The sequence below is a fragment of the Protomyctophum bolini genome (assembly GCF_963924005.1).
Source record: "Protomyctophum bolini genome assembly, chromosome: 18".
In the NCBI taxonomy this organism is placed as follows: Eukaryota; Metazoa; Chordata; class Actinopteri; order Myctophiformes; family Myctophidae; genus Protomyctophum; species Protomyctophum bolini.
Window position 1 is genome coordinate 36,128,366 of NC_137879.1, and position 20,519 is coordinate 36,148,884.

At 42.6% G+C, this 20,519-nt stretch overlaps 1 protein-coding gene across 1 annotated transcript; it reads right to left on the reverse strand.

Moving 5' to 3' along the window:
• Positions 1 to 956: 956 nt before the first annotated feature.
• On the reverse strand, positions 957 to 20,260 carry LOC308332738 (uncharacterized protein). The gene is made up of 18 exons (XM_080788778.1): positions 20,064 to 20,260; positions 18,239 to 18,614; positions 17,995 to 18,086; positions 15,127 to 16,225; positions 14,088 to 14,323; positions 13,271 to 13,449; positions 11,869 to 11,907; positions 6,891 to 7,158; positions 6,591 to 6,659; positions 6,339 to 6,497; positions 6,100 to 6,246; positions 5,575 to 5,832; positions 4,883 to 5,032; positions 4,504 to 4,744; positions 3,568 to 3,855; positions 2,475 to 2,702; positions 2,251 to 2,382; positions 957 to 1,409 (listed from the first exon to the last, which is right to left on the reverse strand). Exons 1-18 carry the CDS (start codon positions 20,154 to 20,156, stop codon positions 1,003 to 1,005), a joined length of 4,461 nt encoding a protein of 1,486 aa, XP_080644904.1. The 5' UTR covers positions 20,157 to 20,260; the 3' UTR covers positions 957 to 1,002.
• Between the last annotated feature and the right edge of the window lie 259 nt (positions 20,261 to 20,519).

Here is a 20,519-nt window from a genome sequence, read left to right on the forward strand (position 1 = left end):
GGGAGGCTGGAGCCAAAACTTGGTTAAAATTATGTAATGCATTATGCACCGCCACCTTGTCAAATAAAAGGTTCAGTTTAAATAAAAGAGACCTCACCCGTGACTTAATAGAATATTGTGACAGGACCAATTGTATCCACAAGATGGCGCCATGACTATGTAAAACCTAAAACAGAGCACTCATTTAACAGGACCAGGCCTGAAACGTTATCACTTAGCTTTGACATCCACTGTCCAAATAGAGGAACAAGTCACTCAACATTCATGACATAATTACAATTTAGGCATTTGGCTAAAATCGTAAACTTGTTCAGGCAAGGTAACTCACATCAAACCACATCCCTATGGTATGACTATGATGATTGATTTATTGATTGAATACTTTAGTTTGCAGGAAAAATGCAGAGGAAACAGGTTTCCTCTTAATACAAGGTCTACTAAAGAGGAATTGCTCCCAAGAAAGCACTATGGCTTGTAGTTGTGGTCCTTATGTACTTTATCGAAACAGTTAATGACAAATATAGGCTACAATACCCACTATGAAAAACATCATGTGAATAGTTGGAAGTCAAAAAGAATATGTACAGTAGCCTATACGTGGTGAGCATTAAAGAACGGAGCAGCAATGCTCACACATTCAGCCTCATTCATTAAATATTATGTTCTTCTAGGGAGCATGAATTTGCTTGCCAAATGTCATGGCAATATTCACATTCAACTTTGAGTCAACGTGTTAAACCTGTGTGCGCAAGTTTGAAAGGTGGTGCTCGAGGAAAGGCCATGGGGGACAAAAAAAAAGTGTAAAAGTGGTGAATGGACAGAGAGGGATCGACATACTGTAGCCAGCCATAGAGCTGATAGTCGGGCTAAAACACTGTATGAGTCAAATACACTCCATCACTTACTTTTTGTTGTCTTTTAATATGAAGCAAATTGAGCTTACAAAATTTGTGCTATACAATTAAACTTGACTTTACATAAGAATGAATACACTCCCCAACACTAAATGCGAGGTGAACACTGTGACTGAACAGCTATCGGACAATCTTGTAGGTCCATGTCCCGTGCGAGGTTCCTCATCGTCGTCCCCATTACCTTGGGTTTTGGGATTTTCTGCTGGCAAGTAAACTTCTCAAAGCCCCGGTGTGCTCTCCCGGGAATGTACCTGAAGAGGTGGTCACTCTTGTAATCGGCCACAAACGTAGCAATGTCAGCTTGCCTTCTTCTCTTGGGCGTGTGTAGGCGTTTGTAGGCGTGCGACGAGGGCAGGGACGTTGTGAGGCCGCTGCTGTTTCCTGCTCCTGGCGTGACGAGCAGCCGATCTGCCTCACTTCCGAGTGCTCCTGCCATCATTCCACACTGCTTCATCATGTCATTGGTGTAGTGGTAGCTCACACGTGCCAAGGACTCTACAACAGAAGTACAGTTCAGTTATGTCACAAATGGGTCTGAACCTTGATGTTGTATTAACCCATTTAAATCTTAGGGCCGATTCTACAAATCTCTTCTAAATCCTGACAGTTTTCTGAGAAACCTATGTTTCTGTGTCAGTCGTTCTCAAACATTTTCATGTCAAGGACCCCCAAAAATATATGTAATTGGCCATTTGAAAATATGTTGTTCCAGGGACCCTCCCCCAGAAGCAAAGATTTGAGTTAATAACATTTGATCCGAAAGAATATATATTCAAAGATTTTTCAAAAAAATAGCAGACCTACAAGACAGACAATTCTTTTTAAAAGACAATACGAAAAAAAGGAGAAAGACAAAAATGGCATTTTTCATATTACAAGATACATTAATTGAAATCCTCATGCGTTATCGCTAGGCTGAGAGAATAGATCCCACTTTTTCCCACTTGTTGTAGAACTTATCCTCTTGTAGTACAAGTATGAATGTTAGATCTGCTATTTTCCAATAGCTAAAGTAAAAGTAAACAATACAAACCTCCTCAGATGGGAAAGCTATATATAGTGATTACGCGATTTAGAAGTAGTGTTGGAAAGTATAATGATCATCATCAGTATTTATTATTTATTTTCCTTTTATTAATTTTTCTTGCTATTTTTTGTTTTTTGTTACTAATTTTTTTTTAGTTTTCCTGGTGAAATGCAAGGAATTGTTTCTGTATATTGGTATATTCGAAATAAACATGACAAACAAACAAGTATACCCCATCTAGTGGACTCATCTTATCTCCCAATACACGTGAAATGTATACAGACAATTATTATAAGTCCAGTAACATACCTTTGAAATCGATATTCATGAATTCATTGACTAAGTCTAAGCTGATGTTGCCTCCAGGTTTTCCTTCAAGGTTTGCCACACGGTTCCACTTCAGGTCTTGTCTAATGTGCTCCGGGTAGAATCCTTCAATACCTATTCAGACAAGATGCACTTGATTAAAGACATTGGTATGACAGTGACAGAATGCCCATAGCAACACATTACATTTTCTCTACAAGTCCTACCTGTGAGCAATCGATGGCAGGTGGTGAAATCCTTCAGGTGGTTTCTAGCCCAGAACAGAACCATGTCCATTTTCCAGAAGTCTGTCATGGCTTCTCCATCACCCTCTCTGATAGCATCTCGTCTTGTCATGTTGTAAAGCCCCTCCCACACAAGAGCCTTCGTGTAGTTGAGCAAATGGTCGTCTGTATCGGACGCAATGAAGCACATCTCTGAGCAGTACCATGTAGCTGTAAAAGAAACGGTATTAAGCAGTATTAAGCACTTTGTAAAGGACATATTTAAAATATACTTAGGAATATAGCGTCGCTGTCAGGCAAAAACCTGGTAACCTGGTATAGTCGATATTTGGGGTTTTTTCCTGCAACACTTCATGTTTCAAGCAAAAGTAGTGAAAATAGCGATATCCAAGGCAAGCTCACAACGTGAGCATTGTAGACCTTCTATTTTTAACTGTTTGACCATTTTTGTTCCATTTCCTAAAAGTGTTTGATCATTTTTGTTCCATTTCCTGAAAAGGTAACGGTTTTGGAAATACAAGGCTTCTGCGACAATATATTTGTTAGATTTAACTGGTCTGTTGGTCAAGTCCACCTTGAGTCCCACAACCACCAGTCCAAACTCTTGTTTATGAAAGAGTAGCTTATGCAGTGTACAGTGTGAAAACATATCATGTGACTTTTAATTCACACTTTGTTCCCTCTGCTGGTGATCATTATCAGATCAAGGTCATTCTAGTTTTAGTCTATTGTTATCACACTATGGGCTGTATTTTGCGTGTCTCAAGTACCAGGTCTTATTCCCTAACTTTAGTAAACTAAAGACCTGGAGGCGTGATCAATGCTCTTTGGCCACTCAGAATAGCCAAATGGCATTGATCACGCCTCCAGGTCTTCAGTTTACTCAAGTTAGGGAATAAGACCTGGTACTTAAGACAAGCAAAATACAGCCCCAATAGCTTCATCTTTACATTTCTATTACTTTTTTCATTCATAAAAGTTTCAGTCATAAAACCTCCAGGTCTGAAGTCACGTATTATTCTAGGCAGACAACACTGTCTACAGGACATCGGAAAGAACAAGTAATTCGTCTTACACTCCTCAGAGGCAGCACTTTCTTGTTCCGACAGACTCAGACAGTCCTTGTGGTACCACTCATGTCTCCTGCACTGGTCCACGAGTGCACACTGTACCATCTGTCCCCCTCGTTGCTCTTTACAGTAACAGTATATGTAGGTGCCGTCCTCTTGACACTCTGGGCTGCAGAACCAATCCTGAGTGACGCTCGGGTCAGTTGTCCTGTCCATCGGAGCGCAACCTTCGTGGAACCACACACCTCCACAAACGTTGCTGCAGCACTGCACCAATGGTTCACCTGGTTTTTCTAGAGTGAAGAAGACATATAAGGCGAAGTGAATTAGTATAGCACTTAAATTCACAAAGGCAGTTCAACGTGCTATATAAGAAATTAAAAAAAGGTATTGGAAAATACCACTTAAAATGCATTGATATAAGGCAGAACAACTAAATATTAAAAATAATTTCGCTGCATTGCAGTAATGGACAAAGTTCCACAATGAATGAATGGTGAATTTTGACTGTTATGTCATGTCCAGAATCAGATGTACATTCTGGGCCAAATGTCAAGATTTTCCCCTTGCTCACATAAGGGATTATGGGAAACGAAGTGTTTGCCATGGGCAAAAGTTGAAACGGCACCCATTTCCAAATATCAAAGTATCACTACAGAACTGGGTAAAAGTTTAGAGTCATGTTGCTGGTCGCCTTGACCAATTTTAAGTGGATCCATCGTCACAAATGTAATTGTGTAAATTTATAATGCATGTCCCAATATGGTTCATGAATGTTTTAAAAAAAACAATTCAGGTCTCTCCCTCGGTTCAGTGCTGTGGCTGCTTTGGGTTGAGACTGAGAGGCTGCTTTTTTTGTCGTTTATTTATTTCATTTTCTAATGAAGCGTTTGTTTAATTTTCTTCCCCCTCTAACCTAAAGAATGCTCTCATCTGCCTACCTTCTCCACAGAAACAGGAATCACTCTTCTTTACTTCAGAGAGACTTGCAGTGGCAGCAGCAGCATTTATGTCTTCTTGAGGTGGTGGCATCCACACCAAGTCCACCAGTCTGTGTGCGAGTCCACTAAGCCACTCCATTTGGGCCTCAGCGTCTGTGGGGAAGTCTGACGGCTGCTGATCAACAGTGTCAAGGTTGCACTCGGTAGCAGCGTATAAAGTGATGTAAGCGGACGTCACAAACTTTGTATAGGAAACAAAAACAAACAAAAAAACATTCATATTTTGTTCAGGTGATGTGTGATGCATGTGAACAACATGCATGGAAACTTGAATTGGAGGGAAATTAGAGCAATGCGATGCACATTTTCTGAACATTACCGTGATGAAATCCACATCCCAGACATGCTGGATTGTTTCCTTGACCCTCCCTTCAATACACTGGCCTCTCACTGCAAACACTGATCTGAGCTGGGACAGAGATCCTCGAGCCTCCAGACTCTTCTCACTGCACAGCATTTTCGTGATGTCCTGTGGTTCAAGAGATGATAAACATAATTGCAAAAACTAGACACCTATTTGTATATATGTACCCAGTTATTTTTACACAAATTAATCCATTAAGACAATTGATCCTCCCTTCTGTGACGCCACTGCCGTTTCTATTTTTATTTTTTTTATCCCACGATTTTGTAACCCATTTTTCACCCCTGTGTCAATCATCTAATGTGATCCTGGGCTCTACACACCCTCCACCAACCTAGTCCCCATATATGGGGGACAAGGGGAGAGCAACGGACTTGAACTCATGCTTCCTTCATGCCCGAGTGTCCAAGTTGCTCCTTTTACACCTGACAGGGGGGAGTTTCCCTGGTTGGACGTAGCGCGTGGAAGGAACACGTTATTCCAACCAGTTCCTTTCCCGCCCATCAGGCGCATAAACCTTTAATCCTCCCGACACTGAAACATATCGTCATTACGTCACCATGGACCATTTATGGCCTACTTGTGTGCAACAACAAGCAAGTAGGCAATCGACAGAGTGCAGTTCTAGTTCACTTATAGTTTGTCACCTGGTAACACAGGGATTCCTTGTGATATTCTGGCGGCGCGTCCACAAGCCCTTCAAATCTCTGTCGAGCCGTTGATTGACTGGGCTCCTCCGTCGCGTCGACGTTTAGGCCGTCTGAACAGCACAGCACTTGGTGGTGGGGTTTCTTCCTGGAGCCAGGACGAATATGATATATTGGAACATATTCAATAAGGCTGCCTATTATCGCACTGTCTCCTTCTGTTGTGATCGAGTCCACAGGGACTGCCCCAAGATTGACCTGTAAAAAAGAAAAGAAAGAAGAAAAAAAAAAACAATAAAACGCCTATTAAAGAATAGGCATAGTTCAGTCTAAAGAAGGCAGAGTCTGTCAGCTAGTGGGTGGCATCAGTATGTCCCTGTTCCCCAGGTTCTATGTTCCCCGCTTACGTTAGGGTAAGTGAGTGTAAGTAAGTGCAGAACACAACATACAGCATCTAAAGAAATACAGCCTGGATTTCCATGGGATATGCCAGTATTGTGAGTGATTGTAGATCTTACAACTTACAATGTTGCTCTTCTCCTTCATCTGCTTGGAGTATAAATGGGGAATGTGCCACACAACCTTGCTTCTCAATCCTTCCAGGGCTGTGAGGTTGTCAACGATTATGCGCATCACAATTGTCTTCATGCGCTGTCGCAGTGCCTCATATGTCTAACATGAAACAGAAAGAAAATATCATATTTATGTTGGTGACAGCAGCAAGGTGGTGGTCATGTGCATGTTTTCTTTAAAGGATTGTGTACCTGTTTGGACGGCAGGATGCTGTCCGGTGACACCTCGACTGCCTTTTTCTGAGGCCCCTTTAGATAGCTGAAAGGTATGCGGTTTCTATGGGCAAAGCGAAATGCCCAAATTGTGGGCGTGTTTCCTCCGAGACGTCCATGCTTGGCATGGGATGCGATCTGTTGAGGACATGACGGTTTGATTCCTTGGGAAGAATTCATTCAACAAAATGGTAATAATAAACCAATATGACGTGAAAGTTAAAGTACTACCTTGACTCGGTCCCAAGTGAGAGAGTAGGCTGGAACACGATTGGCTATACCTTTCTTTTTTAGATCGCTCTAAATGTAAAGAGATGAATGGAGATTAATGAAAACAATTATTCAATTTGAATCACACACACACACACCCTTGAACGTGGCAAGATTTTGCAAAACTACATTATTCTTTATAACATACGGTAATATGACTAATACGTTAGTTGGTATCATATGGTTACAAATGTATTTTCTTTTCCTTTACAACATGTATACATTTGACATCATATTGCTCCCCATATACTGTATGCTCACCTCTAGCTGTCCTTTCCACAGCTTAACCTCTTTATCGTGGTCATCTTGAAGTCTGACTATGTGATTCCTGGAAACAAATCTGGTCTGGGACAGGCCAAGGCTAGTCATGATCTTGAACACCTTTTGAGAACAACCTTCCCTCCACATCTCAACACCAATGACAGACTGGACAAATGTATTTATGCCGCTGCCGGTGAAGAGAGCGATGGACATGACCATTCCAATCCTCTTATCCAGCAGCTGTTGAACTTCCTCTTCAGTCATTGCCCTGCACATTAAAATACATAGTTAGCTTCATGTATAAAGTACTTCCATATTTCCAGACTATAAGCCGCTACTTTTTTCCCATACTTTGTTTGAACCCTGTGGCCTATACAACGGTGCGGCTAATCTATGGATTTTTACAGCTAACGGATGTAAAATACTGATTGGACTCTTGCGGGTTTGAGTCCTGATCCAAACGGCCTTTGCTACTCCCGTTTCAGGGTTTCCTGCACAATGTTCTTGGCATGGCGCTGCGCCATGCCTGGAATTATTTGCGCCATGCCAAGCTATCATATTTTTAAAAAAAATTAAAAAAAAGGGGGCTTTAAGGGGGCTAGTGAATCATGGTGTGTGTGATATGAAATGTCCAGTACCTCCCCAGTGTCCCCCTGAGTGCCTCCCCAGTGTCTCCGCAGTGCCTCCCCAGTGTCCCCTGAGTGCCTCCCCAATATCTCCCCAGTGCCTCCCCAGTGTGTGTCCCCCCCCCCCCCCCCCCGAGTGCCTCCCCAGTGTCCCCCTGAGTGCCTCCCCAGTGTCCCCCTGAGTGCCTCCCCAGTGTCCCCCTGAGTGCCTCCCCAGTGTCCCCTCAGTGCCTTCCCAGTGCCTCCCCAGTGTGCCCCTGAGTGCCTCCCCAGGGTCTCCCCAGTGCCTCCCCAATATCTCCCCAGTGCCTCCCCAGTGTCCCCCCCCCCCCCCCCCGAGTGCCTCCCCAGTGTCCCCCTGAGTGCCTCCCCAGTGTCCCCCTGAGTGCCTCCCCAGTGTCCCCCTGAGTGCCTCCCCAGTGTCCCCTCAGTGCCTCCCCAGTGTCCCCTCAGTGCCTCCCCACTGTCCCCTCAGTGCCTCCCCAGTGTTCCCCTGAGTGCCTCCCCAGTGTGCCCCTGAGTGCCTCCCCAGTGTGCCCCTGAGTGCCTCCCCAGTGTCCCCCTGAGTGCCTCCCCAGTGTCCCCCTGAGTGCCTCCCCAGTGTCCCCTCAGTGCCTCCCCAGTGTCCCCTCAGTGCCTCCTCAGTGTCCCCTCAGTGTCTCCCCAGTGTTCCCCTGAGTGCCTCCCCAGTGTGCCCCTGAGTGCCTCCCCAGTGCCTCCCCAGTGTCTCCCAGTGCCTGACCAGTGTCTCCCCGTGCCTTCCCAGTGCCTCCCCAGTGCCTGCCCAGTGTCCCCCCAGTGTCTCCAATCGCAATACAAGAGCAATAATACGAATTAATCTTAATTTATTAATCCTATTAATTAATTAATCAAAATTTTCGACGCGCGGCCTAAGGCCGCGCGCCATAAGCCCCTCCCCCCCCCCACGCCCAGCACCATGCCAAAGCTTTTTCCTGCAGGAAACACTAATGTGGGGATTTCATCCCCCTTATTCAAGTGCACTGCACACATACATGTGCAAGAGAGAGAACCACATGCAATAAGACAACTGGCACGCAATACTGAGTCAGAGATTGCAAAGGACAGCAGAGCCGTGCGTGCAAAGTAAACAGGACAGGAAACTAGTTCCACGAACTAAACTAAATGTCATTTATCAGCCAAATAGGTCAGTATAACAGAAATGAAAGTCAAAACGATGGCTGGTTACTCGCTGAAACTCTGACCACATACCAACCAACCACATAGTAGCTTATGTCGTTATGGCCCATGGTAAATAAAATAACCGAGTAAATAACGGAGTGCTAATTTGTAACCAACAAACTGTCAGACATTCAACACACAAAACAGACATTTCGTTCAATAACCATTTACAAGAGAGATCCTATTAATTAAAGGGTGCTTTCTGGATTCTAAAGTGATAGAGACTATTAGACTTTGATTGGCCTATGATTTTAAGCCAACATACGACAATATAGATTAGAACATTAATCCAGAGCCTAGGATGTGTTAAATTGTGTGTGACATGAATTCATATACTAGAGGCAATGCAGCTGTGACCAAAGGTGAAAGGTACATGCACTATATAAAATCCTACACTCCTGAACTCATTTTACTGCACGTCATTTTGGCAAATTCAGCCAGTAGTTAACCATAAATAAACCATTAAAAGTAGGCAGAAAATAATCAAATTATATGTTTAGGTCATGAAAATAATACAGTATCTTAAGAAAAACGTCCTTAACAAATCTTATCTCAGCAGCTTGTAATACAAATGCAAATATCAAAATATTCAACAAGTCATATTTGCTTGCCTTAGATGGTAAAATGCGTCATCAACATATGGCCACATTCTAGACCAGTATAACAAATTAACAATTCAGTTCGTTCTCATCGTCTGATGCTGTTCCATAAGAGTTTCTTCCAGTAAGGCGATGTATTCTGCAGAGCTGAACGTCACTCTTTTGGGGGAAAAGCCGCCACTTCAAGGGTTTATTCTCGCAAGCAACAGGGGAGGCGGTTTGTCACGCGTGTGTTGTAATGTGTATGTGTGTGTGTGGACGAGCGACTGTGTCTGTCTTTCTTTGTATATTATCCGCATGCGCACTCGGATAATTTTCTTTTGCATACATGTGCACTTGCGTTGTGTGTCATGAATTGTATTTCCAGTTGAGCAGCCTGCCTGACCGGGCGACCCTTCAGGACCCACAGTTTTCGCTGCCCTAAAATCCCCCAAAAAAAGGAGTCAGGACCCTGCAGATTTTTACCTTACTACACAGCTGCCGGAGCGAAAATCATGGACTGGTCGCTCGGCAGGGGAGAGAACTGGACAAGTGCGTGTGAGTGAATGTGCAGACCCATCGCAGCAATTATGGGGGGGGGGGGGGGGGGGACTGAACAGAGACAGAGACACACACACACACACACACGCCTTTCGGCAGGCTGGTGAAAATGAGCTGTAATTCTTCTGGCCATCGAGTCCATCAGACAAACGGAGGGGTTGGTAGAAGCCAACAGACTGGCAGCACATGAATGAGAATGGGGACACATCAAAAGGTGCTGGGGCCTTATTTTCCTCCGAAACCACGCCTGGCTGTTCCAGGCAATGAGCAACCCCTTATTTTCCCTGCTGAGAGCCACGCGCAATAACGCGCACGCACGCATGCACGTCACACACACGCACACACTTTGTACTTGACACATAGGAGGGAAACGACGGAGAGAGAGCCCGAAAAAAAAAGACACACCAGAGGCAAACCACAGAGACCATGAGCTTTCTATGTTCAAAACCATGTTCCTCCAAATGACTTGGAACAACCAGGGGCAGAGGATGGAGAAATCTAAACGCTCCACTGCTGTTCAGAACCATGAAGAAAAATAATATAACATCAATGCCGTTTCTTCATAATGGTGATACGTTTCTTATGTAGCGCTTAGAATAGAGTTGACCATGATGCACTGCATTAACAGACACAGCTGGTTGAGTTTAGATTATTAGTTTAGAGATTGTTTAGTTAAATTACATGAATTCGTTTTGGCAATAGTTTTTAGAGATGAGTTTGAAGATTCATTTTGAGATGGTTTAGCAAAATGTAGGTACTAAATGAGATTAGAGATGGTTGACTTTATGCATTTAATTAGAAATGGATAGGTTTACTATAGGCATTCAATTAGACAAGACGTGGATTCGTTTAGGCATTCCTTTACAAAGGTTTTATGTAGTTACGGTTATGGGATGTGTTTTGCGAGGATTAGTTACTGTCTGAGAATGTGCTTCAATCGTCTCCACACGTTGAGCAAGGCATGCTGGTTATTGCCTTGCTAATATACACATTCTAATGACTACCAGTTCAAAAGGCTACAGGACAGCCTTATGTATGCTCAGGCAGGTACGTGATTATGTTATGAACAGGGCACCTCCAAGGTCAGATGTTTGGAGCTTACAGTATCTGACCTTGTGCCATGGCACAATTCTTGCTGAAGAAAATAAGGTAAGAGCTTGAGCATGGAATGGAATCACTTGTAGTTGCAGCCATTATATTTGATGTTCATGTATAACACTGGATAACCTTTCTTGTGACAACCACACTTTGACTTATGGTGCGTTACCCGTTCAGATCATATACTGGACACACCAAGACTGCATTTTATTCTTTATTCTTGCATGATGGATCGAAGACAAACGTTTGATTCATCATGCAAGAATAAAAACTAAAATGCAGTCTTGGTGTGTGCGACCCATTACCTTTATTTCATGTATATATAATTGAACCATTTCTAATGGGACATAATGGTTTAATTGCGACAGTAGGTCAGTATGGGATCTCACTTCCTTCCTGGACTACAAAGTCACACCTCCATGCAGCCTCCCCCCTCTCCACAAGGAAGGGAAGTGCACTAAAGCTTTATGGGCATTGAGTGCAGTTTCATCCAGCGGTGAAATGTCCCTTTAAGGCCCTAGATAGGCCCTCATCAAACCCTTAGATCTCCATATATGGAGCTGACCTGTTCTGACATTCCTTGATCTGACCACATCAAACCCTGTACACTCACAAGACAAGCTCCATATATGGCCAGTACAGAATTCATTCCATATGTTGATCTGACCCCCCCCCATGCCAAAGCGCCAGCGCTCGCCCAGCAGTCTGCCGTCACCCAGGCGTATGCGTGCACGCCCTTAGGGCGTCTTACTGGTAGTTGAACACAGAATTTTTATTTGAAAAAAAGAACTTGAAAAGGAACCCAGAACAATACAAAAGGTGTTGGCCGTGCGTGCGTGCGTGTGTGTGTGTGTGTGTGTGTGTGTACGTGTGCGTATATGCCTGTGTATGTGCAGTGTGTGTATCTTTTCTCACCTTGTCAGGCGCTGTGGCTGAGGGCGCTCCCCAAACTTCCTGCAAAGACACAAAATTGAGAGAAGAGCTTTTAGAAGGCTGGTTGAAAACCACACACACACACACACACACACAAGAACACAAACATTGTGTTCACAACTTCACGCATTGGTGAGCTCAAACATTGCACACGTCCTGTTCTTGTCACCGTGGCCATGTGCCAAACTGAGGCAAGTGACAAGGGCGGCGGTGTGTATCTGTATCTAAATGACACTGAACTCCGTTTCACCCCACTTCACTCACTCCTTTTGCTAGTTCAATTTTGGGGGGGGGAAGAAAGGGCTCATCTATCTGGATGCGCTGCACAAACTGTGTTCGCTTTATGAAGGCTTACAGATGCTCTCTTTCAAAGATTGAAGTGGAATTGAGTGCAGCATTCAAATAAAAGCTTAAATTCATCATTATAAGCAACCAACAGAACTACTGAAAGAAGTCAAGGACATTGCGTAGCAGTGTTTTTGTGTCCTTCCAATAAATTACTTGAAAACTGAAAAATGCAACTTGACAAGCGACCTTTGTTGCATTTCAGAAATGTGCAACATCTAAAAGGCAAATCCCTCCTGATGTGGGAGAGTAGTGTGTTATTACATTTCTTAATACCAATAAACAGTGATGTAAATAGGTTTTCAATGTAATGAGTCCCGGGATGCAGGGATGGTCTTTTAGATGAGTCCCAGGGACATTTTATGAGTCCCACTTCAGCGACGTTAAGAGTCATATTTTGCCATTTTTACAAATTGCAGCATTTACCTCCCATTTGGATATAATGTGGTTATATTCATGTAGAAAACAGAAGAAGAAATGATTATAACTAAACTAGCAAAAAAAAACTAGAAAAAAAAAAACAGTACAGTAGTGCACAAAACGGAGACATGCTCACAGAGCTGAATATATAAAAAAAGACAGCGTTGCACCAGACACCCCTTAAAAGAAGTAAAGTCATCAGAGTCGCTGTACCGTACTATCAATAAAATGTATATTACAATTCCCATGTTCATAACTTGACGAAGTTCACTTCCCTGCCAGGACAGCAGGGTTATGTGCCATGGCTTTGCCTTGTGGTGTAAGTATTCAGCTTTACAAGTAAGGGACACTTCGCCCCAAAAAAAGACGTTTCGAAGATTTAGAACACTTTCCTGGGGGGGTCTTTATGTGTGTAATATGTGGTTTTAGATATTTTAGATTTTAGCAGTGAGCCCGGTGTCTCTGATGTCATGGACACTGGGCTCACTTCCTTCCTGGACTACAATTCCCATAATGCTTTGGTGCACTGCTCCTCCTTGTGGATAGGGGAGGGCTGTCTTACTGAGACAACATGTAGATGTATGTCAAATGCATGCATGTAAAATGTATAAGTAAGTACCGTAAGCCTTGCCCAGTCATTTTCTGTGCTTGTGGGAACATCGATCGCAGGCACTTAAGAGTGAGAGGTGCCTTTTCCTCGACCCACGCATTTGTCTCCTTCCAAGAAAACGAGGACAGGTTTTCAGGTGTGGGTTGCTTCCTGAAAGGTCCCTCCGTATCTCTGGCCAACTTAATACGCTGTAAATATATATTTATTAAAAAAAAATCCATCAAGATTATGATTTGGGGGGGGGGGGGGGGGGGGGGGCAGTATCTACAGGGTTTAACACATTTGGTTTTTTATTTAATATGCGGTGCCAAAGTTTGTGTTATTGCCATTGAGAATGCATTGGGCGTTTAAGTAAAATAACTCAGAAACTATAAAACATTTCAAAGTAAAAAGCTCCAGCATGTGTCTCCACAGTCAGCTGAATTATAAAAAGTGTGAATGAAAGTTTCTAGGTGAAAGTGATTTTTTTTTTAAAGTTTTGCGTGGGTGTTAACAGGGACAGGGATTTCAATATCAATGATTATTTCAAACTTTTCTATAACTTCTCCAAAGTATTTTATCCCATTTCCAGGCCTATAGGAGGTGCACAATAAGGCTCTTACACCAGAGTGCCACCAATGTCCTCAAAAAATAACTTAAGCCATTAGTTTAAGGTGATATTTGCCCCGTGCAACTTCAAAGCCTAAAGTAAAAGGCAAACAGAAAACAGATTTTCCTTCATACTGTATGCTCAATGCCAAGATCACAATTAAATCGTTAAGCACAAATGTTTGTATGGCAATAATCGTCAAATAAAATGTCACGATGGTGACCGACAACCCTATACCTCTTTGCGTATGATTTCTTGGCACACTTTGTTGAAAGCAGCAGCACCCGTTGGCAGTTCCAGCAGTCGTCTTAACGCTCTAACGTGTTTTCCTCGTCTTAAATTGGCAATCACTCCGTTGATTTTCCCCACCCTCCCTCCCCTGTTCTTGGGTGCTGGAGATGGCACTGGAGATGGCACTGGAGATGGCACTGGAGATGGAACTGGAGCTGCAGATGGACCATCTGATGTGGACACTGGACAGACAACATGGCGTTAACCCATTAGGGACCGGAGGACGGTTCTAAAAATGGTGGTGCTCAGATAGTTTGATGTCAGGACCCCTAAAGTTATATGGGGATTTGGCCACGGACCCCCCATCTCCAAATAATTCGTATTCAAATACTTCAAATGTTGTTTGTATGGCTGGTAAATTCCAAATGTATAATGCATTTAAAAAATATATATTTAATATTATATATTTAAAGGGACAGACAGTAGGCTGACAGGAAATGGGGAGAGACATGCCGTAAAGGCCGTCGGGATCGGACTACCGGCCAAGGTGCCTGAACCACTGAGCCACGGCCAATGCATTTATTTTTGGCTGAGTCACTGGTTTATATCCTGGCTCATGTGACTACCTAGTGGACATTTTAAAAGGTTAACCTCTTAACAGCGTTAAGCCCTACATACTCTGTCGTACGTACAAACACGTTACAAGATTGTCAATCTGCTATTTTGATATAATAATCATAAAGACTCCAGTCCAGGGTTCATGTGGTTAAGAAGACTGACCGAAGAAGCACACACATCGTTACTTGCAGAAAATAATCATCACCATCCTCATAATAAGAATAGTTAATACGGGATGCCCGCTGGCCTAGCGGTCCAGGTGCATGCCACATAGGCTCTGGTCTGACAGCGCGTTGCATGTTCGAGTCCCGTTTTATGACGACCTTTGCTGTATGTCTCTCCTGTATGATTTTTTTGTTAGTTAATACAAATATTAATATATAATTTATTTTTTTCTTTATTTTTTTTGATTGTTAATAATAATTACCTGAGTTTGTGTTTGTAGAATCATGATCCATCCTCATTTCTTTGCAAGGCGCTGGAGGGTATTTTTTATCAGGAAAACCAATCCAGGTGCGCCTAATAGTGTATCCTTTAGTGTATCCTTTAGTGTATCCTCTTTGTTTCTTTTTTGGCTTTGTTTTTGAATACAACCACTTTTGGCACACATCTCCACATATAAACTCCTCGGGTGAAAGATGGGGCAACAGCATTTTTGCAGTCTCCAAATCAACAAACGCCGATATCCTTATTCTTTTTAAACCTTTTCTTGACTTTATGAGTTCTTTCTTGCAGAGACTGCAGCGTTTCACGGCCTCAGAACCGGACCCCTCCGTGTTCTGTTCGGACGTACGTGGCATTGGCATGTCGTTATACGGTGGAGAATCATTTAAAGTAAGTGGAACACCGTTAGTCCCTTCCACGTTCGGTTTAGAAGTAGATGCTGCCTCGACAGAAGCTCCCATGTTCTGCGTTGGTGGTTTCTTGAGAGAACCTGCCATTCTCAGCATAGAAGCAGATGGTCCGACGACGGCATCTCTGTTCATGTTCGGTTTACAGGGTTGTGTAACGTCGACAGAGTCTTCGTTCTGTTCAGAAGCAGCTTCAGAAAGTACTCTTTTTGGAATGACAACAACGTAGCGTACGGGACCCTCTGTGTTCTGCGTAGATGTAGGTGCAGGAGGCAGCGCTGGAACACCACCACCACCCACAGTAACATTCGTCTTGTCTCGTTTAGAAGGAGGTGGTGTACTGTCGACAGAAGAAGAACCACTCCCGGCCCATGTGCGCTTTTTGTTGAAGCCGCCTGACTTTGTCTTTGATTTGACCATCTTGACGCAGTCCATGCACAGAAAGTCCGATGCCCCAGAAAGATGAGGGAACAGTTTCTTCGCGTCGCCGAGCGACGACATTCTCACTTTGAAAAGTGAGAATATCGCTTTGCAGTTGCTGCAGCGTTCCAGGTCAGAACCAGAACCCAAGTCCATCTTCTGCTCAGAAGTAGATGCTGAGCTGTTGCCACTATCCTCCCCCGTGCTCTGTTCTGAAGTAGATGGGATGTTGTTGACACGATCGTCCTCCATGTTCTGTTCAGATGACATAAGATAAGACCTTTATTGATTGATGATGACGTCATGTGCATACCCTCTATACTATAGCAACACTAGATTCATCCCATTATTCTTTTTAAATAGTGTTGCAAATTGTGGCTAATTGGAAAGCTGCAGTTGTCCAATAAGGAATATCAGGACTCAACTGTGTGTACAGGACAGGTGGGTCACCCTAGTATTCTGTGATCCCCAGGACATAATCCAGCATATCTTGTGTAAAATAAGCAAAAACACAGTAATTCCAAAAAGCGTATTTTATACTATTAAAGGATTTATAGAAAAAAACATATTTGTACCTCAGTGTGAAATAAATAAATCCCTTTGATTTGAGTAGAGGTATGCTAAAATGCCATGTCCCCCATCATGTACTGTATATTCAGCTTCAGCTACTGTACAAATATATCTACCGGTAATCAAATTCAAACAAAAACACAATTTGGAATTCTTATATTATACAGAATAACTCTAATGCTTCTCACCAAATAAAATCTTGAAATCAATTTAGTTCCAGAGTGACTTTACTGTCCCCATTATACGGATGCAAATCCACCTGTAAATGTCCCCCGACTATTTCTCTAGCCAAATTAATTCAGACACAAAATGTATCACTGTTTAGCCTTTTTATCAATGTTTTAGGTTGCATTTCTGATGTGTTACACTTAAATAGAGGAAATCAGAAATGGTTGATGAATATATTAAATCACAATGTGATGCCATATTCTTCATTACATGAGTAATGGCTATCTTTAACATACAATGTCCTCCCTGTTATGTCCAACATTTGGCACATTTGTTACAGTGTAAATGGATATTTATATAGACATTTTGAATAATGCATAATTAAGCTGGACAATATGTAAAAAATATATAAATTGTGTTTTGTAAAAGTTGAAATGCAACCGAATAGTAGGAATGACCCAGGTACAGTATGGAACTAAGCAAAGATTGATGTGCACACACAGTGCACAAAAACAATTGCTATGGTATGCTTTTTTTTGCTGGGTCTCAAGTAGCCTTGGACGTGAATCTGTCTTTTGGTCCGTGTACATCTACATTAACAATTTGTGTATTTTCCATGTGTTTATGAGGTGACAGTACTTCATTGGACACCCTGGGGTCGTTTTTATGTGCAATGATGTATTCCCTTTGTATTTAGGGTTTCTTCCTGGAGGCTGAATCCTTGACAGTCAAACGGGCCAATGAAATAAACAGTAATATAGTGACACCACACTATCAGCCCCTCCCCTAACCCCTCCCCCTTTATCATACAACTGGCAAACCAGGCATACTTAATGAACTGGTGGGCGTGTCCACATAAAAGCATGATTTTAACGAATACTGTACACTTTTTGGAAAAAGTTCTTCCTCCTTATATTATAATAATACCCGATGATCATGTTTTAGGGTGGGAAAAGATTGTGGCACTCCATCTTTACCGTTCAGATTTCAAATATAAAGTGCTTAGCCCATGGCCACAGATGTCACAATTATGTACAGTCTCTCAGAAGTACCCATATCATTCGTATAGTTAAAAAAAAAAAAAAATCCAATACGGTCGGTGGTCATTTTCTGTACGTATGCTTTCAACTGCGCTCTGTGCCATCGGTCGGGAGGTGCTTCGTACTCCGATACATTATAATGCTATGATGAAATTGCCACCGATCGGAGTGTTTCATAGAAAATGAATAACATTTAAGTTGAACAGTACAACAAGTAACAGTGAAAGAGAGCACACAGAAGCATACCATAATAGATGTAGATGTTATGTTGTCACAATCCTCCATGTTCTGTCCAGCGGTAGATTCCATCATGTCATTGTCAGAACCCTCCAAGTTCTCTGTAGCAGTTGGAATTACAATTAAAAATGTCTTCCCCAATCTACTAATCCAGGGTTCATGTGGTTAAGAAGACTAAAAGCACACACATTGTTACTGTAATCTGTTATTTCCTGGTAGAAAATGATCATCATCATATAAATAAGAATACTACCTGAGTTCGTGTTTTTTGTAGAATCAAAACCAATCCAGGTGCGCATACTCCAGATGCCTTTACGTCTCCAATTTATATACTTTGTTTTTGAATACAACCACTTTTGGCACACATCTACACATATAAACTCCTCGGGTGAAAGATGGGGCATCAGCACTTTCGCAGTCCTCAAATCGACCAACGATGATATCTTCCTTCTCGTCGCACGTTTACTCCCCGATACGAGTTCTTTTTTGCAGAGACCGCAGCGTCGCACGGCCTCAGAACCGGACCCCTCTGCGCTCTGTCCGGACGTCGTACATGGCACGTCGTTGTTGGCAGAATCTTTCATGAACTGTGTCAACAGGAGGCTGTTGACACAATCCTCCTCCATGTTCTGTTCAGATAAGAGAAGGTAAGAGTTAAGACCTTTATTTTTTTTTAATACTGTTTTTATTAGGCATTTTTGTACGACAATTTCAGATTAGACAATGATAAGTAATTCAGTTAAATAAAAATGAAAAAAAATAACAGGCAATGTAAATGTTCCACATACAGTATAATAAAAAAGACATAAGTGTGATAAACATGAAAAAACAAAAAACAGTTAAACAATGACAAGTGTCACTGTTCACTCCCTCTCAATTCAAACTTAATCTTTTCCAATTGTAAGTAATGCATAACATCTTTCATCAGTGAAGTGTGAGTTGGAACCTGTGCTTGTTTCCAATTCAACAGTATCAGTCTGCGAGCCAGTAGAGTCACATATTTTACCATGTTGTATTGGAAAGTAGACAGTTTGACCCCGGGCCCTGTGACTCCCATAATTGCTAGTTAAGACCTTTATTGATCCCGCTGGGGAAATCCAGGTGCCAAAGACAGTACAGCAGTTAACAGATTACAGAGCGGGGGGGGGTATGGTACAGTAGATACAGCATGATGGAGAGACATCACAAAGGTTACACCATCAGGTGGAAAAAATTAGCTATTCCATTTGTAAAGTAGTAGCCTTGCCGAGCCATGAGGCCCATGGGACAGGAGCCTATCTCCTGTGTCTGTATAGCATGAGGCAGCTTGTGCACATTCGTTTTTGCTTAATTCCAATAAACGAGACTATTGGGTCTGGTTCAGAGGACAAGCTTTAGTCCAGTCAATCTAAGCTAAAAAGGGGCGTGACTGTCCGTGACCCAAAATAAATTACAATAGTAAATCGTTTTTGTGTCATCCAAATAAAATATTAAAAATTGATTATTATATACATTTTGGATCAGGGTAAACTCAGGGGTTGAACTTGAGTACCATTGAAAACCTATAAAAAGCTATGCTTTAAGTATAGCATGTGACATGTCAAACTAGGGGTTATTCTATGGTCCGACCATAGCCCTAATGCTAATTCTGCCCTGCAGGTAGAATTGGCATTTGGGCTATGGACCAGGGCTAGGGTGGGGTTAGCCCCTCTCGGAACCCTACATAAAGCTTTTATGAAATTTGGACTTTAAGCAAGTAAACAAAGTATCAGAAACTTTACTACATTCGGGTTCTGCTTGCGGGGCTAGGGTGGGGTAGCCCTGGTCCAAGGCTTACAGCGAGTCCCTCTCTGACTCGCTGTAAGCCTTGGACCAGGGCTAAGGGTGGGGCAGCTGGGGCTAGGGTGATTCTGAACCCACTCCAAGCATTAGTTTTGCACGAAAAATACTCATTGGGCAAAAAACGGCCATATACAAATGTGATATGACCACATTATGATCACATTTGTGAAGACGAATGTTACATTATGTACGGTCTCTCTCAGAAGTAGCCTATCCGATAAAACAGTAGCAGTGCAAGAGAACACACAGAAGCATACCATACTAGATGTAGATGCTATGTTGTCAGAACCCTCCATGTTCTGTTCAGCGGTAGATGCCATCACCATCATGTCGTTGGCAGAACCCTCCATGTTCTCTTTAGCAGATGGAATGTTAATATTGACACAGTCTGCACAGTATGTTTGCAGCTTTAGTTAGGAGGAGAAAACATTGTTTTTCTTGTAGAAGCAAACTAAACTTCAGCCGGGGTCCTGTTAGACCACGCGTCGCTTCTATATGACGTCGGGTAAAAAAGAAAACAACTCAACCGACTAGCCCAAAATTGTAACTCTCGTAGATGATGTATTTATCCATGCTGACAGAAAATGTCAGAATCGATAAATAAATACATGAAACCAACTGAACCAAGGAATTATACATACACCTTGTATCTCCGTATAACTTTGACAGATACTATTGAAATTAATGCCCCGTTGTGAGTTGTGACATAAGAG